This window comes from Hirundo rustica, chromosome 5 (assembly GCF_015227805.2).
Source record: "Hirundo rustica isolate bHirRus1 chromosome 5, bHirRus1.pri.v3, whole genome shotgun sequence".
Lineage (NCBI taxonomy): Eukaryota > Metazoa > Chordata > Aves > Passeriformes > Hirundinidae > Hirundo > Hirundo rustica.
The window spans coordinates 13806390-13831260 of NC_053454.1; the positions used below are offsets into that span (position 1 = coordinate 13806390).

The window sequence follows — 24871 nt, forward strand, 5'->3', positions numbered from 1 at the left end:
TTTAAATATGGTCTTGGTGACTGAGTGATTGGAAGAGTTTTAAAGGCACTTCAAAGAAACCTTACAGTACAGAAAAACCTGTTCAAATTTTAGATCTGCTGTTCAGAAGTCTACATTCTTCTAACCAATTCTCAGGGTTTACATTTGCTTTCTTGCAAGCAGAGTATGTCTCTTATCACTCAGCTGAATATACACCACCTCATAACCAGGCATATGAATCTGACATACATGAGAATAAAAAAAAAATTCCAAAGTTTTATACTGATGCTCATATCTCACTTTATTGCTGTTTTTGTTTTCTATATGGTATGCCTAAAAATTTAGAAGTGAGCTTAACAGTGTGTCCCTTCACAGCATGTAGGCTTTCAGCTGCAACTTTCTGTTAGAGGAAATGCACCTTTAACCTCCCTGGACAATACAAGCAGCAGTAACACTGGTACCTCTTGGGATTCATTTTAGTTCTGCTTATCATTCCAATAACTGAGGATTAGCTCTCATCTGGTAGTGTTATAAACATCTTTGTAATGCATCTGGAGCACAAAATCCATCAACACGGGCACAAAGCAGGCATTTGTTTCTCCTTTAACAGGAAACACAAGCAATTGCAATGCATAATTTGGGTTTGGGAAGAATGGACTTTTTCAGTTTTGGTCCTACTGAAGATTAGTTTAAGTACATGGAAAAGGAATTACTGAGCACAGATCCAAGTTGACTAATTGAGGTTTCTAACTATACGATTACCTACTTACAACTGCTCTTCAAATTTGAGTGGATGGTTACAATTATTTTAATCTTTTAGAGAGTAAGAAGAAAAAAAAAGAATTCTGTAAAGTCTTTGACTCGTCATATAGTACTTACTGTTTTCATATCCTCACATGGCCTGTCACTGTACCCTAAAAACCAGGATGTTCTAAACTATAAGGAAGAAAGCCATCCATTGGGGAAGTCTCTGTATCTGTCCTGGACAAATTTTTTTTTTTATTTATTGATTTTAAGTAGAATATTAGCAGCCTACTTTTTTTTAAATCTCAAATTTAGAAGTCCTTTCCTACTTTCGGCATATCGTGTTGGAAGAAAAGTCTAACCATCCTTTCCCACAAACCAAATTTAAGGCCTCCTGAACTCCTAGATACATTCAAAGATTTCTGAAGGCTTTTTTCAATTCCTTTATACATCGTATATAACAAATCTGCAACCCTCCCATCACAAGTAATAGTCCTTTCAGCAAGAAAGTAATTTGCTGTCAGTATAAAAGTCACCTTTTTGCAATTCCTTCGTTTGAAGATCCACACATCCCTCTTCGCTTCTCGCACTTTCAGGCTGTTGTGACTAAACGCAAAATCAAAAAAAACAAATACTGCAGATATTCAGAACAAGTATCTCTCACTCTGCTCCTTCATGTCATGATGAACATTGTCTTATCATGAGCTATAAAAGTCTTCAAAGGCTTTCTTATTAAGACATCAGTACAAATATTAAGAAGAAACAGAGCTAAGTTCAACAGTACAGTATTTAGATTTGACCTTAGAGTTAACATTAGTACCAGAGATTAGTTTAAAAAAGCAGATTTCAGGAATGCAAGGTGAAACACCTACTCTAATAGCCTAGAAATGTTCATCTATACAAGGAAAAAAAAGGATCTGCTACCTAAAGCAAGGTAGTTTTGGGTTTCGGGTGGTTTTTTTAGGTTTTCTTGCTTTAAAAAAAAAAAAAAAAAAAGTAGTGCATAAATAATGCTATATGCAGCCAAGTGTATTAAGTTTGATCTAAACACTGTAAACTCAGATCCAGTTCCACATTATGGTTATACTGACTCTAGAACCATGTTATGCTGGTAAACAGTGCAGCTGTTTGCAGATGGAATTATCAACAATTCCCACCACAACAAAGCTGACTTCCACTTTCCTGAAGTCCACCCTTCCATAGATGCCTGAATTTCTGAACCATGTTATCCCTCAAAAACTTATTCTCAGAGCTTGACAAGGCACTTGAATGCACTCCTGCATCTGAGTAAGAACTAAACCATGTGGAATCCTGCCTGCTATGGAACACAGCCCAGCCATGCAGACTCAGCTTTGGCCTTACACAAGCTGACCATGAGGCCAAACACCCTCGATTATCCAGGGTGCACCACCCTTCTGTGACAGCAGATAAATGGGCTGCAGTTATCAGAGCACAACAGCAGCAAGCCTTGCTCAAACACACGGATGTGCAAGTCTGAAGACCGACCAGGAAGCGATGCAACGAACAGCAGAGCAGGTTTAGGTTTGTTCACTGGTTCCAAGGACTAACCCAACATTTGCAGCTCTAAGAGCTGGGGTACACGTGACCACTTCACAAGCACTATCAAGCAACACGCACACAGTAGGGACCGATTTTTAAAAAAACAAGCTTCAATGTCTCAGTCACAGATAGAGTATGGCTGAAGGAGGGAATTACTCCTAGCACAGAATAACATGGACAGTCCACAATTTAAAAGCCAGCAGCTTACAAAACTACAGCCAACTAATCTGTGAAATTACTCTTTCAAAGCTCTCCAGTTTAAATTTGTAAATCTCCATTTTAAAATCAAAAAGTACATGAGGAAATCCAAGCAAGATGTATGAATAAGCAAGAAACAGTGCAGTAAAAAGTTTCAAAATAACATAAATACCTTGTCAGTTCTCAAGGTACTCTCTAGTTCCTCTGCCAACTTTGGTAAGGCTGCATTATTGCCTAATGAAATACAAATATGTTAAAATTATCAGATTACATTATGCATTTATCTCATGCTACAGTAGAATGTTATTTCTCAGTACTACCTCATGAATTCAGCACATGAATTTAAACCCTTCCTGTGACAAGAGAAACAATAGCCAGTCTGTTTACAGCAAACCAGCTCAATAAAACCTGAACTTGGCATCTGCAAGAACACAAGTACTGCTATGTTTTCCTTAAATACAAAAGGCTTGGAAAATATGGGGTATCAGGATTTACCACAGCTTATTTATGAATTCTGACTTTGGCTTTTTTTTCTTGCTTGTTTATGAATTCTAACTTTGTTTTTTTCTTCTTGCTTTTCCTTCAAAAAGGAAGCATCAACAGATTTTTTAAACCAAATTCCAAACAGCAAACTGCTTCTGCATTAATAAATGCAGAACTAAGAGTTAATATTAAGGATATATTTTGCTTTAAGTGACAGTTAGGTCTGAATTTGTCAGCTCCAGAACCATAACCACTGAAAATGTCCAATTTCTAGAGACTAAAAACTATGTAGTTCCTGTTAGTATCATTGTGGTTTCAGAAAATCATAAAACCCCTTCCCATTTCATTCCCCATGGGAACAAGTGTATGCTTTATAACATCTTAAAAACAGGCCATGGCAACAGCATTGTCACGTGATTTCTACAGCATTTTTGGAAACCTATTTCAGAAGCCTGTTTAGACAGCTTTTCCTAAACAAAAAGAAGTTACAACATGATAATTCACTAATGACGTATGTGAAGTGATTAAATCATGGTTGCAGTTCACAGAAGAAGTACCATTACCATTTACAAAAGGTACTCAGTGGACAACAAGGATTGAGGCAAGCACTGAGATAGGAATACTTTACTGTATATCATTTTACACTTTCATGGCTCATTTGCCACTTGTATAAACAGCAAATAAGACTTTTCAAGCTTACTAAACCAGTATCTTTCCTAGAAAAAACCCAAAATCTGCAGAGACAGGTTTCTCAACCCAAATGGCAATAAAACTAGAGAATAAAGCCACTCTTTGAGAAACTGGATGTAAACCCACATTATAAAATGTTTTTTAAATTATAGCAAAGACAGAGATGAGAAGGAAAAGATTTAAAAAACAGTACTTGATCAGCATCATTCCACTTTCTGTGGCATAAACAGATTTTTCTACAGTTTAATTTCTCCAAAATTTATAATGAAGTCACAATAATGACTTCATTATAGCATCTACACAGTTCATTATTTTTAAAAAAATTGGAGCTTCAGGTACTTCAGAGGGTCAAAGAGATGCAAGGTCAAAAATAGTAGGATGTTCATTTACAGTGTATTTTAGGAACCAGTAACCAGGCAGATTCACTTCAAATGTTAGCATAGGAAAGACAGATCAAGATATAGAGTATGATATCCTTAATGCCATATACTACAATTTTCTATTTAAAATAGACATCTATCGCTCACTTAAAATACTTATTTGGGATAACTGGCTGATTCCTTTGTAACACAAAGCAGAATCATTTCAAGTCTATTCACAGGACAAAATTAAGTGTAATACACTGAATCTGAACATGACCACTAAATAATGACCCAGAGAAAATCTGCAGTTGTGATTAAGGATGCCCAGTCTTAACCTTCAAAATCACTGTGAAGTTACTTTTCTAAAATGATGAACATATGTCAAAATGAAATGCATCCTCTTTCCTAAAAAACGTTTCTGGATTTTGTAACAAATTAGTAACAAAACCAACATGTACCTCCACAATACTTACCTTTTGCAAATAACTTTATGTATTAGCTGACAACTTAAAGTCACTGTATTTTAATAATTTCTTGTGCTCCAATATTTGTTTTCCAACACAATTCAGGTAATTGTGCTCAACTGGTACTGTTCGCCCAGAATCACATGCTTCTTTGTCACAAATTCTTAAGCATATTAATAACCATTTTGCAACTAATGAAGAAGTAAGGTATAGTTTAACAGTTATTATTTGAACTTATTTCTAACTATAATGGTAAAATGCATCTGTCCACGACAACTTATAAACTGAAGAATTAAAAAAAAAATCCTCACCTGAATTAAAGGTTGCATTACTTTTCTGAAAAGTAACTTCGATGCTAGTATCATCTGTTTTGACCAAGTTGGTTTTGTCATCACTGTCATGTAGCTTTTCTACATGCAACAAAGTGAGGTCTCTTTTTTTCCCTAGTTCTGTTTCTATTGTTACTTCACCATGGCTGGTGTTTACAGTCACTTCATTTGCAGAAACTAAAGAAAGAGCCTGTGTCTTAGGCAGGGGAGTCCTTATTTCAGAAAAGTCACTTTCTAAAAGCATGTTTGAATTTAATTCATTGTTTACATTCTTTACAGCTTCACTCTCTCTTACTGCTTCTGAAATTGTACTAGAGAGTTCTGATGTAACATCCTCATGCAAAACATCTTCAGCGTGCTCATCGTCCTCACCTGCCTCTGGGGAAGGACTCTCGGCAGTCTCCGTACTAATCTCCACACAAAGGGCTTCATCTACACTCATGAGGTTGACAGCATTTTCATCTGTTTCTGTGATTTCGCTGTCTACTGTGGCGTGAGATGCTGCTGCTTCTGTTCTCACCCCACTCTCATGTGTCTTGCTCTCTCTATCAGTAACAAGCAAAGAATTCCCGCTTTTTTCTGGGCCTGGAGTTGAAAGAATGCATTCAATCTGGTTATCAGTATTAAAAATTTCTTCACTTTTGTCTTTTACTTCTGTACTCTCAGCAGCAAGTTGACTTTCTTCTATGACTGTAAAGGTGAAGAGACTATCACATTCTTCCATTGTGCTCAGAGTGATCACTGGCCCCTCCTCCTTCTCTTCTGTATTTGAAGCAGTGTGTTGATCTTCACTGTCAGTTGCAACTCTTAGCACAGGAGCTCCACATTTTCCCACAAAAATCACAGAACCTTTGCTTTTCCCATCTGCATTGAAAGCAGTTAGTCCAAACTGTTCATCTGCAGTTCCAGTGGTTTCCACCACCCTACATTCCTCTGATGCATTTGGAGAGAGAATGGCACCTTCATCTCCTGCTACAATGAGTTGACTTTCAGCTTGTGGCGCTGCACTGATCAGGACTATCTCACATTCTTCTGTCATGCTTGTAGTGATCATAGCAGCTTCGTATCTTCCTTCTGTTTCTGAAGCAGTGAGTTTGTTATCATCTTGCATAGCTACACTAGACACAGGAGCTTCAAAACATTCTGCTGTACTTGTAGAGATCATTAGTGTTTCATTCTTTGACTCTGTGTCTGAGATACGTTGAATCACCTCTTCTGTGACTTCATTCGACATTAGGATTACTTGTTCTTCTACAACACTTGTGGAAATCATAGCACACTCATCCTTTTCTTCCTTGCCACTAGCAGTTGGGTGACTTCCATCATCACCATTATCATCCCCTGTGCTGGATTCACTAGGCATGGGAACCTCATACACTTCCATATCTACAGAAACCACAGCATTCTCATTTGTTTCTTCTATTTTCACAGACGGGAGCTGACCATCATATTCAATAGCTGCACTTGACATAGGAGCCTCAAATTCCTCCACAATACTGGTGGAAATCATAGTGCACTCATCTTTTTCCTGTTTACTGCCAGAAGTATTCACACACTCTTTAAACTCTGTAGCTGTGCTGGGCATAGGCACTGTGTCTTCAGTGTCTATTAAAATCATAGAGCTTTCTTCACTTTCATTTACTCTTGCAACAGCAACAGGACCTTCCTCAGCATCTGTGGCTGAATGTAAAGGAGCATCTTCCACTGTACTGGTAGAGATGACATCACCTTTAACTTTTACTTCTCTGTCAGCAGGAGTAAGAGAAGTCTCATCTTTCTTTGGAACTGCACTACTTATAGAGGCATCAAGTTCTCTGCTGTCAAAGGAAGTCATGGCATCCTCATGTTTGTCTTCAGCACCAAACTGTGTCTTATCTTGCACTGCCATAGCACTAGTCATGGGACCCTCACATTCCTCAGCATCTGAGGGAAGCAAGGTACCTTCACACTTTCCTTTCTGTGCAGCTAAGGCACCCTCATCTGCAGCACTTGCACTGGTCACACTGCTTTCAACAATGCCTTTGTCACTTTTGTAGTCTGTGCCACAATTAGCTTCTTTCTCTGCACTTGTCATGCTGTCGACAGCAAGCTTATTTATATCTGTGCCAGCCACTCCTGACTCAGCTTCCATTTGTTCAGCAACTATGCATATAATGGAACTTTCACCTTCTTCTGCACCTATACAAATTAGGGCACTTTCACTTTCTACTCCTGTACAAGTAGAAGCATGCTCATTTTCTTCATTTCCTCTTCCTGTACTGGTCACAATGTCCTCACCTTCTTCATCCTCTTCTTTTGAGCCTGTACTAGTCACAAAACCTTCATCATCACACAGACCTACACTGACTGTAGTGATACTGGCTTCTTCCTTTGCCCTTGTACTGTCCATAAGACTTTCACATTTTTCAGCTTCTAAACAAACTACAAATCCCTCGTTGCTGTCTTCCAGCCCTGTGCAGACTGCTGAAATTTCAGCATCATCTTCAGGAGTTATGCCCGTGCTGGTAACTGCACTTTCACCAGTTACAGTATCCTCAGACTTGTCACCACTAGTTCCAGCCGTGGCACTGTTGTTTGTGACCACTGCAATACATGCACCAGTAACAGTGTTTTCTCCTTGGGTATCTGTCCCAGTCACAGAGCAGATGATGAAGTTATGACCTCTTTCTTCTGCACCTGTGCAAGTCACAGTACCTTCGTGTTCTTTTACTTGGCCAGCTGTCACATTGCCCCTAAATTCACTTGAATTATCACCACTGGTTGACCCTTCACCTGTTTCCGTTCCTGCACTAGTTACAGCTCCATCGCTCTCCATTTCTCCTAAGCAGGACACAGAACTTTCAGATTTGCCTGTGTCTACACAAGTTGAGGTCTTTTGCTTTTCTTCGGAGCCTGCACTAGTCACAGCATCATCTTTTTCTTCTGTCCCAGCACTATTCACACTGTCTTCAATTTCTGCTCCACTTGGGTTCACTGAATTCTTACCATCTTCTTCTGCATCAACCATGGTAGAGTCACCATTTTCTTCTCCTTCTGTACTTGTTAGGAAGCTTTCACTTTCCGCTAGTCCTTCAGTGACAACACTGCCACCACCTTCTTCAGCTGCTGCAACAGTACAATCACCAATATTTGCTCCTGAGACAAAACTGCAGCCCTCACTACGTTTTACCCATATGCCTGATGTGAAACCTTCATCAGCTTCTATGCTTGTGCAGATTACTGTCACTTCACTTTCTTCTTCTGAGCAAGTGGTTGTAGCAACACTGTCCTTCCCAGAATGTGATGCACCCTCAGCTCTTTCTCCTCCTGTACTAGTTGCCATTGCAGTGCTCTCAATGATCTTTTCTGTGCTAGTTCCTATCACACTGGGTGGAGTTTTTTGTAGGCTGCTGTACAATGAACTGAGTTTACTACTTCCTGCACTGGTACCTACAGCATTATTTTCATTTTTGTCTTCCATGCCAACCACATTAATCCCTTCTTGACCATTGGTTATAACAGAGTCTCTGAAACCTTCCTCAGGAACTCTTTCAGGCACTAAAACAGAGGAAGACTGGATCATATCATCAGTGTCATGCACCTTGTTCTTTTCCACACTATCCATCACGGTGCTTCTTTCTCCCTTTGTGGAAGGATCTATATTCAAGCACTCTCTTCCTTTTCTTCTTGGGGTACATTCTTCTGTTGTCACATCTCCATGATCTTCAGTTATGTCAGACATCAAGTTTTCCTCTTTTCTTTTCAACTGCCTATATTGAGAGCTTTTTGACTTTCCTGCTTCACTGTAATCTTCTTGCCTACATAACCCAGCTGTACTGTCTTCCATTGCCTGCTCATCAGGCCGGGACACGTCATTAACTTTTTCCATAGTGTTTGCCATGCTGGTGTTTTCCCCATCATCTTTCATGACAGAACGCAGCACTGCACTATCTTGCTCCACGTATACAACCTGTGCTGTATCATTTTTCAAAAGGGAAGTATCTTCAAGTGAGGATGTCCCATCTGAATTGTGGCATTCTTTCGACATGGTACCTAAAGGATCTGTAAAATCTGAGATATCCATATCAATGGACTCTGCATCAGCAGGATCTTCTCTTGAAGAATTAATTGCTAAAGGAACATCATCTGAACTAGAATTTATCACAGTTTTTAAATTCTTTGGTCTTCTGCTATCTTTTGAAGCCGGATCCTTATTGGACATATTCTTTAAGGTTTTACCACTAGTTTCATACACAGTACTTGTTTTATAAGTCCCTTGTTTACTGGGTCCTTGAGCCATGGAAGCTTTTTTGGACAAAGGGTCTAAGGCACCAACTTGTTTATTAGAAGTATCTTCTTGTTCAACAGTTTTTTCAGCTGCAGGCAGAAACTGTGATTCAAAAGCTTCCAGATCTGCCAAGCTGTGTTTTAACTCCTTATTTGAAATAGAACGAGATCCTTTTTGTTTCACTGCACATTTGGCATCTGTGGCTTGGAAAGAGTTATGAATGTTTTTTCCATCAATGTTAGATGCTTCCTGTGCTTTTGTTTTTTTCAAATCAAGTTCCATCAGCTCTTCCCCATGACGAGCATGCAAGTCATCATTATTCATAGTTGCCTTTTGAGGGGGTAGAATCTGGCTGCTTTCAGTTGTGCTAGCTGATTGCTTTTCCTCCTTATGCAGATCTTGGTTTGATATACTGCCTTTTCTATTTTCACAGGATACCTTCTTGCTTTGTTTTTTATCCACTGCCATTGTCACATTAGATAATCTTTCATGCCCATTATTGGTTTCTTTAGTATCTTTATCTTCCAATTTGATGCTCTCTTCCTTCTTCTTTATTTCCTTGTTGCTGTGCTTTACATTTCTGTTTTTATGACCTTCAGCAGAGAACCTCCTTTCTAGTTTGGAATTACTTAAATCTTTATCACCTTTGTGTTTCTCTTTTACGGCCCCTTTTTCTCCAGAATGTAACTTAACTCTGTGACTAAAGTCTTTTTGTGATCCCTGAGTTGTCTGGGGGCCACCTGCAAGCTGAAACTCAGCACCACTCTCCTCCAAACCTTTATCTTCATTCCTGGATTTGTGTTGTTTATCTGAATCATTGTCTTCCAGGCTCTTATCTTTGTCTAGTTTCTGTCCGGTGTCTTGTTTTGTTAATTCCTGTAATTCAGTTTCAGATGCTTTGAACTGTTTACTATGACTCTTTGACTTGGACTTTAACAAAATCTTGTCTTCTGCAAGGCTCTTAGATCTTCGTCTATCTTTATGAACACCATCTTCAAGTTTTACATTACTATCAGAGTTAGTTGATTCTATATCATGCTTATCTTCTGAGTAGCTTTCGCTCCTTCTGTGTGATGCTGAACCTGGCTGCTTTGAGGCACTTAGGGAATCCTTCTGTGGCTTAGAATCACTCAAGGACCTTTTGGTCTTGCATTCTGCTCTTGGTTTGTCTGTTGAGAGATGTCTGTCTTTTTTGTTTTCTTTCCTCAGCAATTCTTCAGCTTTTAGGGTTGATTCAGAAGGATTTTTTCCATCTTTTCCTGTTACTGATACTTTCCGTTCACTTCGGTGTTTACTTTTTCTTTCACATTTGTCATCTGAAGAAACCTTTATTTGTTGATTATGTTTCTGGCCACCATCCTCTCCTTTCGAACTTCGCTCAAATGAATGGAGTTCAACATCTTCACCTGACTTGTGAATACCATCTCCTTTATATTTGTGCTTTAAAGAAAGTTTATCTTCTAAAGCAGTTCTTTCCTTTTCGTTTTTATCTCTGTAAGACTTGGCTTCTTTTTTGGCAGAATTTCTCACATGTTGAATTTCTGTGTCAGTATCTTTTTTGGGGTGTTTTTCATTCTTAGATATGGATTTCTGCTTCAGTGGTTCTTCATGACTGACTTCTACTTTATCCAGTTGTTTTTTCGTATCCCTTGTTTCAATGTCCTGCTGAGCTCCTTCAGCCTGAAGAGAAGTGGAGGTTTTTCTTTTATGTTCTTTTTCTGCTTTAGAATCATTTTTGCTCTCCTCAGCTGAATGCCCCCATTCTGAAAGTCTTCTAAGTTGTTTAGAGATTTCATTTTTTCCATGATTGTGCTTCAATTCTTTGGAAGAATTTTTTTCACAAATCTACAAAAGATTTTTTAAACGTATGTAAGTACACATTACACAGTTCCTTCATTTATGTGCCTGAACAGAATGGGCAAGCAAAAATTCTCAAAAAAACCCCCCAAAACCCCCAACCCAATACACTAGGGAACACACTTAACATTGTAATAAACATTCATCTAAAATATAGTCAGTCAGGAAATTAAAACTGCCATTTTCATTTCAACTATTTGCTGTAGTGGAAAAATCTAAAGCAGAAGAAGTTATCCTTAAGCTGTCTGAACTTCATTGTCTTTTCTTCATAAGGTATTTTTTCTAAAACTACTTAAAAAGGTTTTTGAATAGACAGCTGCAATTTCAAGTACTCCGTAAGCTACTTTAAATAGCTATCATACTGTCTGGTAAAACAAAACTGTAACTAAAAATCTGAAACTAAAACCACACCAGAACCTAAAAAAAGATACATCTAGACTGCTACTTGAACTTTCACTCCCACCTTTTTTAATTTAAACAACGTCATTTATAAAATTCTCACCACAAAAATTTTCTTTCCTTTTGTGTTTGGATCACAAATCAGTTTTCCTTTAACTTTCCAGTGAGAAGTTTAAACAGATCAAGCTCAAGTCTTTGCATATCAATGACACTGATGTTTTTAAAAATCCAGCATGCTTCACAGATTAGGGCTCAGAATGCATCTCAGGTTCTACTACAACATGCATCAGCACTGAATACACTGACCACATTTCAGTGGCTACTGGAATTCAGGAAATATTACTACATTGATGTCAGATCACTAATACCACAGAAGGAACAGGCAAGCAAAAACTTATGAGTGAGAACGAATGCAATTACATGCAGTTTGGTGTGGACAAATGAAAGAGTACTATCAGAACTAAAAGGAAGATCGTAAGATCTATAATTAAGAGACACCTACCTCATTTGTCTTTTGCATTTCTTTAGAATCTTCTTCAGATGGCTCATTTTTCTTTCTGCAGCTATCTTCAGCATGCCTGAAACAGGTATTTGGACAAATTAACAAAGAACAATTGGTACCAGCCTAACACTGCTTTGTAAACTTCCTGCTTTCAAAGCTGAATGCGAGAGAGAAATGCCCACTAAAAATACAGAAACAGAACATGATCACCAAACTTCTGACAAACCAATTCACCCAGTCTCTTTTCTCTTGTAAATTATATATCAGCTTCAAAATTACCCCGAATACCAGTGCTTTCAAGTAGCATTAGTATGAGATCAGTACTGTTGTTGTCCTGTAAAATGTGTAAGCTTATTCCTTGCCCCACATTTACCAATATGTAGACAGTTATGTACACAGGTACATATCTGCATGAAACATCAATCTAAAGATGAAGCCAACTTGACTTGCCTATTAGCACAAACATGTAAAAGCTCTCCATTCTCATGCCTTTATTACCATTCTGTGAAAAACCACACAAGGACTGCTACTGCAGTCTGAACTGCAACATATTAGACCAGCTGTACTTCTTCTGCCTGAATTTCATGTTTATTAGTAACAATATTATGCAAATATTTTAAGAGAAACTGTTTAAATGGATAAGGCTAAGTACAAAGTTGAAAAGAATCTGCAAAGATGAATATTCAAAACATTAAGTCCTTTTGAACAAATACATTAATACCTTGAATCTCTTTTTCTTTTTCTGCTCAGGGCCACTTTTTTTTCCAAAAATTTCTGTTCTTTAAGCACATCCTTAATGCTGGTACCAGTAGTTTTTGACTCTAAATTTTTTGACGAAGGTTCTTCTAATTGCAAGCCACTTTTTCCTAAAATAATACAAAAATGGTGAAATACAGAGACATCATTATATTAGTGTTCCAGCTATAAACATAACAGAAAGCAGTATAGAGAGTACTAAGGTGTAGCAGAGAATAGAAGTTAGGTATTAATTGAGCTTAAGCAGTGTAATGGATATATGAAAAAGTGAAGAAGAAATTCTGTATCAATACTTTGCATTATAATTTTTTCTGTTACATCACTGTTGAGATGTTAGGTTGTTAAGGGAAGGAAGTGACTACAAACCTATATGACCATTATCAAAGCTGAATGTTCTTTTCTACAGAGTGAGAGCAGGGTGGTGTGGGCTACTCACAGCTTTCCTTCTCATACCTTTAGCATTCTGATTTCCACTTTTTAGGGATTTTGTCTTTTCTGCAGCCTTCTGTTTACGTTTTTCTTCAAGTCTCTCTCTGTTAATTCGTCTTCTAAGGAGTCTCTCTTCTTTTTCTTTGGCCTAGAGATACAAAACCAAGGTAAACAATTTATTGACAATTAGGTCAAAGAGCATTCTTTGACTACAAATATAAGTCTAAACCCTATAGAATACAGAACACTATAGCCCTAAGGCAAACAAAAACATAAATACACCTTAGGGATCATATAAAAGTTAATGGAATCCTCTAATATTTTTGTGAAGTTAAATTAGCTGAGTTCCCAAATTTCCTTGCTGCTCAACACTGCAGACCGAAGCTATGCAACCTTCTCAAAGAACATACATTTCTTTTGTATGTATATACAATAGATATATATTTATCATATGTATAACTATAAATATATATATCTGGCCAACAGAGAAAATCTAAAGGAACTGCTACTCCCTCTTCTCTGCGCTGGCCCCTCTGCCACATAACAGAGGGCACAGGCTTAAATCTCTGTTTGCAGTCTCAGTGGCTGCACTTGCTACAAACTACTGATTTCATTTGTAAAGAGCTGGGGTAATGAATTAGCCTGCAGTACTCAACATGAGCCTGATCTACTAAAAAACCCCACTGAAGGCACGCTGCAGGTAGATATGGGCTAGTCTTTTCATCCAAATTGTCACTGTATTTTGGGGAAGGAGACAGAAAACTATCATTGCTTTCACTGCCAGAACCCCTCAAACTATAACCAGAAGAGCAGAGTGCCGCGCTGGAGAGCAGATCATGCCATCCTGCTGGAAACCTGAAAAAAGGACAGCTGTAGTACAAGGGGAATAAAAATTCTTAAGGGAGAAGAAACTGAAGACTCCCCCTCACACAAACCACAACCCAACCAGAAGTGGAATTTCTGCTTTAAAGAGCTTTGGGGCCAGAATGTGAGCAATAGCAAAACCCGCACTCACAACGGACTGACGGCGCTGTTCTACAGTTCGTTCATCATCAGAATCACTGAAGTACTTGGAGTACAGGAAAGGCTTGCGAACATAAGCATGGCGAACAGGCTTGGCTTTCCCATCACTCAGCTCGTTTGCATGGGGCTTCGTCTTACTTTGACTGGTTTTCTCCTCTTCATCTAAAGAAAGGTCGGTGAGTGTAGAGATATATTGATAAATTAGGGCAGTGCTTTCAACATAGCTTTTGAGAAGGCAAAACTACTCAAAATGTATCAACAATTATTTACTCTAAAACCATAAACAGTTAAAAAAATTAAATCCTTTTAGCATCAAAATATCACTAGATTATGAAAAAAATCAAAAGTGCATCGATGTGTTTGTGTAAATCATTCAGCTAAACAAATTCCATGACACAAACCTGGTAATAAACCAGGACACAAGAACTGGGCTTACCCCTCTTGTCTGTAGTCCTGCTGCCCCTTTACATGCAGTATTTAGTAGAGAGCCATGCATGAGAAGTCAACATAATTTCTGCTATATATTAAATTATAATTCTCCCCACACCAAAAATATCAGTACAGTATTTGAGTACATAAAAACTAGTTGGCTTACTGAAATACATACACAAAACACACTGTTGGTTACACACATCTAAGTATTAATCAAATAAAAATAGATAAATCTATTTCAGTTTTATCAGGACCACTAGAAATAGTGCAATACTGCACAAATTATTTGTATTCCTGAAGCTTAAGGTTTGCTTTCATTTCATAAATATTTAGTCATAACTGAACACAATCTGTTGTCTTTCAAACCAAAGCAAGAGAATATACAAGTGATTCAGTGCTTCTAAATTACAATTTTAGAGCAGAAAAGGTAAGCTGTGAGCATACTAGAGAGAACTCATTCAGGTACTAAGGCATTCTGCATTATGAAGTGGAAATCAGACTCTGAAGTCTGTACTAGACAGGGAGAACACAAAAAGGCAACAGTCAGTGAAACGACTTGGAGTTTCTGAACTTCTAAAGCTAGATCCATTCCTGTTCCTTCTACTGTGGCCAAGTTCCTGAATCCTAAAGCTCTAAACCCAATCTGATCTACAAAGTCAGCTACAACCACTGCTCTGGGATCACAAAACACTCCAGTGTAATAGCAAGTTCATGGCACATGAGAGGGGAAGAAACCCCGCAAAACAGTGACATTCTCCATTAAGTGCTTTTTATGCAATTCTGTAGCATTAAAAAGATCTACAACATTTAGAAAATATAAAACTATATTACATGAATAAAAATATTCAAAAAGTAAATCCACTGCTCATCTTTTGCAACTGCACAAGTACTATCCAGTTCACACTTGAAGTCTCTCTCACAGGTAGGTACAATATTGCAAACTCCCAAATTTATGACATGGTACACGTCAATAAAAGCATTACATACTCCTTATTGCCAGTTAACAATGTAATTATTTTACCACCTGATGTGATCTCCCCCTCTTCAGTACTGTCAGAAATTACAGGCTCCTCTTCACTCTCCTCTTCAAAGGAAGAAAGGTCACTGGTATGGACAGAGCTGACCGTGATGTCACTGAGTACATCCATATCTGAATCTATTAACATATTTTCTTGCAAAGGAAAAAGTAAAAACAAAGAGCTGTAAGGCAGCACACTGAGTTTGTGAAACTTTTCCTACCAAAACATCAATTTTGTCACTGATAACAAAATTATATTAAGAATTAGAAATAAGAAAACAAAATTATAATAACATAATGAAACAACCAGACTAACTCTGGTTTATTCAAAACAAAAATCACTGTGAGGCAGAACTATAAACTTTTAAATGAGGACTGAAATTGTTAAGAGAACTTGCCAGATTAAGATGACACACCTAAGGAATCAAAGGTGATCTGACTCCTAATTCAGGTACCTCGGTAAAGAGAGATGGATCAAGTCTAATTGTCATGAACAGACCAGCTTGCGAGAACTAGCAGAAAACTTACATTTCAAATACACTGATTCCTCCCCTGAATGAACTTAAGAACCTCACTCTTTATCCATATTTTGAGGAAGAGCATTGCCCACACCATACCTTCTTTAGTGCTTTCAACTGTTCTATGTTTATTGCTATTTTTTTCTGGAACTAACTGTTTCACTGGTTCCGACTCTTTTGCTTGCTTTTCTTCTTTTGACTTTGTAGTATCATCGCTTTTCTTTGAATGATCAGACTTCTTGTCAAGCTTTTCCTTCTTTTCTTTTCTTCTTTCACTGCTCTCTGGTTTCCTGTCAGATTTATCCAACAATTTACTCTTTACATCTTCACTTTCTTGTTGAATATCTTTACTTGTAGAAGTCAAAATATTAGTATCCTTTGCTGAATTTTTTATTTCTTCACTTTGGCAGGGAAGCTCATTTAAATCTTCAGACTTTGCAAGTGCTTCAGCCCCTTCTCCAGAAAGGTCACAAATTGCTTTGTCTCTGTCTGGCAAGTCCTCTGCATTTCTCTCTTTATCAGTGCTACCATCCACACTCTGCTGAGATGAGAGTTTTTTTGCAACTTTGTCATTGTTCTTGGGATTTGAGGTCTCTGTTGAAGCCCTGGCAGCACTCGCTTCTTGGTTAAGAGAAGTTATTGTTTCCAAAATGGACATTGCATCACTAGCTACATTAGCACTTGGAGTTGTAGCAGAGACACCTTGAACAGTAAGAAAGAACAGTTTTACTGCACACTAGTTTCCAGACTTCTGTTCAGATAGAAGGTTAAACAAGTGAAAAGAAATAGAATAAGCACTCTCTACAAAATAAGTATAGTTAATTAAAATATTTGACTAATTTTGCCTTGAGAAATTTATTAAAAAAAAAAGACCCAAACAAAAATCTCTATGACACTGTGTTCCTGCAGCAAACACTGTACGATTAAGACAGACTCATTTTGCTCTGTGACACACCACAGCTCCTGAGGTCAGCCTAGAGAAAGTGAGGATTGCCAATGGGAAGGACAACTGAACATGGCCCTCATTCAACTTTACCAACATCCCAAGTTAGGATGATGACTCTGGATAAAACACGTACATATATAATATATAGTCTGTATATCTATACAGCACAGGAAAAAGTCGGTAGCTCACCTCTAGTATCTCCGTAAGTGTCATGGAAAATCGACACAGCATATTGACTGTATAAAAACAGGACTATGAGAAATGTCTTATCACTTTTCCATCATTTTAGAACCAGCTCTGAAGATGGATGACTAAGAGTTAACTGGACTAGCACTAAGAACAGCAGACGGATTGTCAACCCATTTTAAAGGAAGCAGGCCTCACAGGAAAAAGGCTTGGATGTAAATAAAGGTCACAAATAGATGGATGGCTGTGGAGTCTCTTAGAACAGGAAAGAATGGAGAGTTACCTGCAGGAGTGTTAAGAAATTGATACAGGTAATAATCAGCCATCCAAATGTTATGGCACACAGCAACTGCAGAGCTATCTGTCTCTTAAGCAATCTTTTTTCACCTCCACTGACGGACAAAAAAGTTGCATCATCCTTCTCTTACAGCTATGTCTTATCTGATCCTATAATACTGAGACCAATTTTCCCCCCCAGTTTCCCTCATAATCTTAAGCAGAAGTGAAAGAGTGACATGGTCATAACAGCAGGACATCTCTCTTGCTTTCTACCTTTATACATAGAGTAAGTGACAAGTGTTCCGGTATGCTGCCGGGAGCTCAGCTTGCTAATGCTGATAGTAACAACGTTATGATAGCACAAAACCTAGTCAATGATTCTGCTCTCTCAAACCCCATTCTTTTGTTAATAGATTGATTGGCAAAATGGTCAAATACCTTGTACTGTAACAGAAGCATCTGCTTTCTCCTCACTTGGAGATGTACTGGGGCCTGCCTCCTCTTTGTGATTTAACGTGGCTAAAAATTCATGGACAGCTTTTTCCACCTGAGGTCTGAATGTGTGGTTGATCTTTGGGTCCACAACCTGAGAAATAATTCTGTCAATTCCCGATTCCAACATTCCAGACCTGGAACAAAGTTACATAAATAAATATGAAAAATTAGTTTTCAAGAACATACAAATGAAACGTGATCACTTAGATGTGCCCCAATGAAGCACCAATGTTTTCTAAGCATTCCTACAGCTATGCATTTAGCCTGTGCCTTACCCATAAAAAAAAATGTGCAAGAGAAACAAAACATTCCAAACACAAGGAATTAATACAATAAGCAGCCTATTGTTATATCATTAGTGGTTGCACTTACAAGTGTGATCTAACTGCAAAAAATGTATTTTGGAAAAAATTTAGAAGAAACCTTGCATTATCAATTACCATAGCAAAAAAAAAAAAAAAAAAAGAATTACAGAAAGCATGAGGCATAAATAACTATTAAACCACTCACCACTACTCTAACTTACTTTCTGCCCAGTATAAAGTGGAAAGTTCTGCAGTTTTACAGAACACACTTAATCTTTAGTAAAATAAAATAGAAAAGAAACCCCACAGCTATAAAGCTTATCTCTTTAGACACTGTAGTCTTTTGTAGGGTGTATGCTACCTCATGTCCTCATTGCTTCTTTAACAAGCAAGAACAACTGCTCCTCTCCCTAAAAACCAGTCTTCAGTACAAATTCGTACCACCACAGCACAACCGGTTAAGTTTGTTCCCAAATCTGTGGTTTGACCCAATTTCATGACCAAACTCATGGTACTTTGAAGAAACTTCCTAATGATCCTTATGAGTCTAAGATTTGAGAAGAAAGACTGGAGGAATCTTCATGAAATAATGTAATATCAGGTTAAAGTGTCATAATTTTAACGTAAAAGCAGTTCTAAAACCTCTTCTCTGTCCAGCTAGATTTAAATTTGCCTTTCTGCAAAGTTTAGTTTGTGAAATGCTCCTCCTTAGCTCTAAACATGATAATTGCAATTTTATTAATACCGCCCTTAAAAGAGAAAGTAAAGGTAACCTTTAGCTAGGGGGTTACATCCCAAGTCGAAATCAAGGTTTCCACCCCTGCATAAACTTAGATCAGATTAAAGAACATCTGCAGCCTAATTCTGACTAATACTGATGACGAGTTACTACCTCAAGTAACAGCACATTTTAAACACTGAGAGGAGAAAACAACCCAACTTCTTCAGAGATTTCTTTGAAGAAAGCAGCCCACTTTATATTGACCCAGAGCCTTTGTCACCTATCACAGTACACAAGCATGTTCAGAGAAACCCCGGAGCAGTAACTTACTTGAGAACCTGCTGTCTAATGTTATTTCTCAACTGGTTCTTGTTGAGATGAGGACTCCAGGTGTGAGTTGCCAAGTGATTGGAAACAAAGTTGTCAACGCGCTGTCTCAAATTCTGGTAGGCAGGCTAGAAAGCAACAGCAGAGAGGTTGGACTGCAAGGATCACATAAAGTGTTTGGAGGCCAGGCTGGTGGAGCTGGGAGTCGCGTCGGACCCCCCCCCCCCCGGCGCTCTGCAGGCGCGGCCGCTGCCCTGCGGCGATAGCAGCGCGTTAAACGCTGCCCCGGCAGACCCTGCGCGAACCAGGTGTGTACGACCGTGCACGCACGGCCGGCCACTCGCCCTCCCCGCCGAACGCGGGGCTCCGGCTTCGCCCCCGCGGCCGCGAGCGGAGCCGGAGCCCCGCGCGGGCCCTGCGGCCGCTCCGCACCGCCGAGCGCGCTGCCCCGGGCCGGGCCCGTTCCCGACCCGCCACGGCCCGGGGCGCTAGGATCCCCCCGAGCCGCCGGTCCCGCCCGCCCGCACCTTGGTGTCCACGTCGGCCAAGCAGTCGCGGCGGAACTGGTCGAAGAGCCCCTGGCTCTTGAGGTGATTAACGATCATGGAGACCAGCTCGGGCTCGGCCGCGCCGCCCCCCGCGCCGGTCCCGGCCCCCGGCAGCGGCGGCTGCTGCTGAGGGGGCGGCGGCGGGGGCGGCGGGGGCTGGGGGTTGGTGGCCATGGGGGCGGCGGGGGCGGCGGCTGCTGCCGGCGGTGCCGGCCGGGCCCCGGGACGGGGCTGCTCAGCGAGCAGCGGCGGCGCTGACCCCGGAAGCGGAAGGGGACGGCGGGAGGAAGCGGCGCGCGGCGCGGGGGGAGGCGGAGGCGCCGCCGCCGAGAGCGGCGCCATCGGCGCGGGACGAGCACTGGCGGGGCCGCGCGCAGCCGCCGCGGGCCCCGCACGGGGCGGAGGGGGCGGAGCCGCTCGCGGCCCCCGGGCCGGCGCGGCCCGGATCCGCCGGGCCGAGGGGGGGAGAAGAGCGGCCGAGGCGGGGGAGAGGAGCGGCCGCGGCGGCCCACGGCCCGCGGCTCCCGCCCGCCGCCCCCGCGGCCCCCCGCGCCGCGCGGCCGCCGCTAGGCTCTGCGGGCACCGCGGGCGCGCCCCTCTCCCCGGCCGCCCCGCGCCGCTACTGCGCTCCCGGCGGCGACCCGCGGCCCCGCCCTGCGGCCCGCCCCTTCCTGCGCCCGCCGCCATCACGGTGCGGGCGGTGCCGCGCGCTTCCTCCCTCAGGCGCGGGGCGGGCCGGGGCGGGGCCGCGCGGGGTCACCGGCGTCGGAACGGGAGCGGGATCGCCATCGCCATCGGCGTCGGGCGGGTGCCCGCCCGTCGCTCGGGACGCCCGGGGCTGTTCCTGCCTGATAACGGGCACTGCCTCCCCTCCCGCCCCGTCCGGCCTCAGAGGCCGCTGCTGCCGCTCCCCTGGAGGAGGCGGCTGGAAGATGATACTTAAATTACTTGAATTTAGAGTTGTCACTTTTACATATCGGTGCATTTTCGTATGCTCTTGTATAAGAAGTGTTTTCAGCCCGTTTCTTGTTTCCTGGCTACCTTGTTTTCAGGTTTTTTTTTTTTTTTGGTTTTTTTTTTTTTTTTTTTTTTTTTTTTTTTTTTTTCCCCCTGTGTCAATGTCACGTCACAACTGCCCAGTGTGCTGCGGAAAGGACGATTCAGATTAGATATTAGACAACATATTTTCACTATTTGAGTGGTCAGGCATTGCAATGGGTTTCCCAGTGATGTGCTGGAGTCACCATCCCTGGAATTGTGTGATAAAAGTTAACCTCTAGCCTCTGCTATTTATCTACAGTTGCTTTTCCGTTGTCTTTTAGGACAGTCTAATTTTTAAATATTTTTGACATACATTTAATACAAGAAATCTCAGCAAGTTTCCTAGTATCTTCTAAATAATGTAATGTTAGTAGCAGATGCAGTTTTTAAACTTCAGTCAATACTTAAATTGCTGAAGAAATACCTAGATAAGAGACAAACAGGAGATGTTTATGCTGTAGGAACAAAAAGTTTGCGTGGCTGCAGGAGGCTGGACAAGTACATGAACGTACAAGTCACAAAATTCAGAGAAGGTGCTTGTCACTCAGAATGTGCCTACTGTGGTCTGCTGGGGGCTGGGAAGGTATTTTTTTCTCTTTCTAGCTCTAAGCTTGCTTTTTGTCCCTGAATATGAGAACAACTCTAAGGCCAGGCAACCCATTTCAGCCATTGCTCTCATCAAGCCATGCAACTTGTGATTTCAGGTTAACATATTTTTGCCTCAGGTTTTGTCTCATTTTTGATTACCTGGGGGCATAAAGGCATGTATTTGGAAATGCTATTACTTGTAGTAACATAAGTAAAAATAAAGCAATGGCAATAGCTCACTCTTTCTTTTTTGTATGATGTTGCAGAAATCTTACTCTATGGATGCCTACCACAGGCATCAAATTTGAAGCGGCCAACATGCCCAGCTGATTCTATGAGTGTTCATAAACTTAAACTCTCTTGAGGTCAGTTCATACCATAATTGATAAAAATGGTAACTGAGCTTGACAGGTTAGTTGATGTTTTCTGGTTTTTATTTTTCAGTGAAACGCTTTCTTTGTGTAGGTTTTTTTCAAAAACTTTGTTCATGCTGTATATGCTATGATAACGAATCTAGGAAGTATCTGAAATCCAGGTGACAGCTGGATTAAGTAAAAAAGAAGGTAGAAGTCCTTCACTTTGCATGGGAGTAATGGATTTTTCTGAAGGAGTTCGGTAGTGATAGGAGAAGCCCTTCCTCTGTGATGAACTTTTGTAAAATTCTCCAAAGAATTTTGTGCTCTCCAAAGAGAAAGTATTCCTGTCAGTATTGAGCTTACAAAGGTGATGTTCCTCTTTAGCCACCGTAGTCTTTTACAGACAAGGGTACACAGAAAGGGGAGCTCTTTAGTAACATTTTGAGTTTTTTAGTAAAAACAGACTTTTCACCAGGAATAACTGAAATGTCTGAGCAGATTCTTGGATAATAAAAGCTCTAAAGCTGCCCAGCACCGACAAGAGATCTGTCCTGGATTAATTGCTCACTTCTTCCTCTACATATGTGGTAACATGTCTGTGCCTTGCACCATCTGTGTTACCACTGTGGCTGCATTCTCTGAGGTTTATTATCTTTTAGTGTGTAGCTTACTGGTATGCTATTTTTTGTAAACCTCAAAATTATGGGTGCTGAATTGATTTGTTGTATGAATTGTGCATTGCCTGATGCATATTTAATTTTTATTTTTCCCTGTGCATGAACAGTATACTTTTATGATTGTCTCTAGTTAGAAAAAGCCTCCGATTTACTGGTGCTCACTGTTAATGGGATTTTTTCTAAAAAAGGCAAAATTGTTATGCCTAGAAGCAGCACTAGTAATCACAATCTAGTCCACTGTTTTGGAGAAGCAGAGAAATGGTGCCAGCATTGCTGAGGTTTTATGCTTCATCAATAACAGCATATGTGGCTTCAGCTAAGCTGCAGCATGAAATGCTGGAGTTGCAAGACTGAAATGTAGCCAAGGCACAGACTGTACCTTCAGTTGAGATATGACTGGAGTGATGTCCATATCCTTACATGGGAATAGTTACAGTAGATAAAATGTTACTGGACTGCCATGAATGGAGGATATGATTTTGTCATCCTTTTTTGTGGTATGTAAATAAGAACATTTGTATAAACTGTTGTTTAATAGTGCCTGCTTGAAGTGCTCCTTCTGGCTTCATAACCATGTTTCCTTCCAGGTGCTGGTCATTTTTTTATCTGTTCAAACAGGTATATACGTGTATTTATATTTTTTATTTGGCTGGCAAGTAGGCCCTATGTAAATTGTGAAGCTTGGTGGCTTAAGTAGAACAGAGAATGTATTTTGCTTCAATGGGAGGCTGCCTATCCCAAGTGCTACCTACAGGCAAGCCTTTGGCAAGTGCAGAAATGAAAACAGTGATCGGACAACACGTTTCTTTTTAAAGTGATGAAAGGAAAGCTTTTATTTGGAGTAGGCTGTCATGACCTTGCACTGATACCTCTAAAACTTTTTGGTCACTTCTAAAGAGATTCCTTGAGCAGTACTAAAACTTGCATGAGACCCTGGTTCTCCCACTGGAACTGAGCAGGATAACTGTTGTCAGTGATGCTTAAGTGCAGTAGAGATGGGCATTTGGTAGCTCCTCAAGTTGGCCAGTTAAATAGATAGATTGAACTATTTTGTAAAAATACCGAAGTTATCGTGTTCAGTAGCTAATATAACTAGTTGTATTTGCTGGGAAGATTGTCTGATTAAAGTTTGGGGAAAAGTTGTGAAGTCTTCTAAGTCACATTTCATCAACATGCAGTTTTTAATACTTTTTTATCAGTACACAGAGACATTAAATTTTTTTAATGTAGCTTAACATGGAAGAAACATTTAAAGTTGCAGATCTGAGTATAACTTTATCTGAAAGGTTAGGATTGTTTTTTCCAATTTCAGAACTTTAGTGTGACACCAAACTCACATACTGCTTTTTAAAGTACATTATTTTGAAGGTGCCGCTATGCCTCTTCTCCCTTTTTTTTATTGTCTCTGTCAAGGCCAAGAAATTGAGTTTCTGGATGCCCAAGTTTTGTGAGATGAATAGAGCCTGTTCAGAGCGTGACATTTGAGAGCAAAAAATTTCACTGTCACAAATAACTTTAATACACAGCATTACTTGATTTGTTGGTGTTTTTCTTTTGTTGTTGTAACCAAGAAAAGAATCTTCAAGGGCAGATGGAGCCTTGACCTGCATGTGAGAGGAAAGCCCATCTGTGTGGCCATGGCTGTTCCTGGTGATGCAATGTTTGTGCTGTTCCCTTTCATGGCAATGAGAGAAGGGACAGGCACACTACAGCTTTCTTACCTCTTCATAAACAAACAATGACTAATGGATGTAATATTGTTGGGAGTGTTATTGGCAGCTAGGGACTTCGACATGTAATTCCTGCAAATGTGATTGATGATCTTAGTATAATTTTTTTTTCCCTCTCTCTCTCCCTCTTTTTTTTTTTTTTTTTTTTTTTTTTTTTTTTCCTCCTTATTTCTCTTTTTCTTTTTTGAAATGTAGGTTCCTGCATGCTGGAGAAATACCACTTTATTTCTCCATTCTGGTGAAAAATGTTAGAATGAGTTACTGTGCTCCCTTTAATAGAGTTTTTACTTTGGTGTTTGTTTTTGACTAGAAACTACATGTTTTTGTTATTTGTGTATAGGGAGACAGAGAAAAACTTAATGGAAGCTTGTTCTCCAGAGAGAGCACAAGAGATTATACACTCTTTCTACACTCTTTCACTTTTGCCTAAATGTAATTTTAATGTTAAGGTAAAATGGTACAGCTTAAACATGAAAGCAGAGTGAGTGGATACACGAAAGCATGGCACCTTTTATATCAGCATTCTTTGCTGACTACAGCAAGGTGAAATCAAGGTGGAGGCATTGCTTAAATGGAATGTGTGAAGCTTAAAGTAGAGCTGATGGACTGAATTTTGCTTTAATTTATACCTAGTGTAGTTCCATTGAAGTCGGCAGGGAGAT

General features: G+C 40.1%; 1 protein-coding gene across 4 annotated transcripts in view; it reads right to left on the bottom strand.

Moving 5' to 3' along the window:
* Positions 1 to 19991, bottom strand: part of BOD1L1 (biorientation of chromosomes in cell division 1 like 1) — a 36275-nt gene extending 16284 nt beyond the window's left edge. For 3 of the 4 annotated variants that reach the window (XR_009207814.1, XM_040063817.2, XM_058420526.1), the window contains exons 1-12: positions 19797 to 19991; positions 19273 to 19397; positions 17860 to 18050; positions 16110 to 16712; positions 15499 to 15645; positions 14035 to 14204; positions 13044 to 13167; positions 12556 to 12700; positions 11835 to 11910; positions 4792 to 10921; positions 2654 to 2715; positions 1260 to 1329 (exon numbers count right to left, since the gene is read on the bottom strand). Coding sequence is in view for 3 of the 4 variants with exons in the window: in XM_040063817.2 (XP_039919751.1) it covers positions 1260 to 1329; positions 2654 to 2715; positions 4792 to 10921; positions 11835 to 11910; positions 12556 to 12700; positions 13044 to 13167; positions 14035 to 14204; positions 15499 to 15645; positions 16110 to 16712; positions 17860 to 18050; positions 19273 to 19397; positions 19797 to 19991 (8038 nt within the window). In the remaining variant the exon portion in view is untranslated. The remainder of the gene's footprint in view (positions 1 to 1259; positions 1330 to 2653; positions 2716 to 4791; positions 10922 to 11834; positions 11911 to 12555; positions 12701 to 13043; positions 13168 to 14034; positions 14205 to 15498; positions 15646 to 16109; positions 16713 to 17859; positions 18051 to 19272; positions 19398 to 19796) is intronic. The other variant, XM_040063818.2, reaches the window with a different exon arrangement.
* Between the last annotated feature and the right edge of the window lie 4880 nt (positions 19992 to 24871).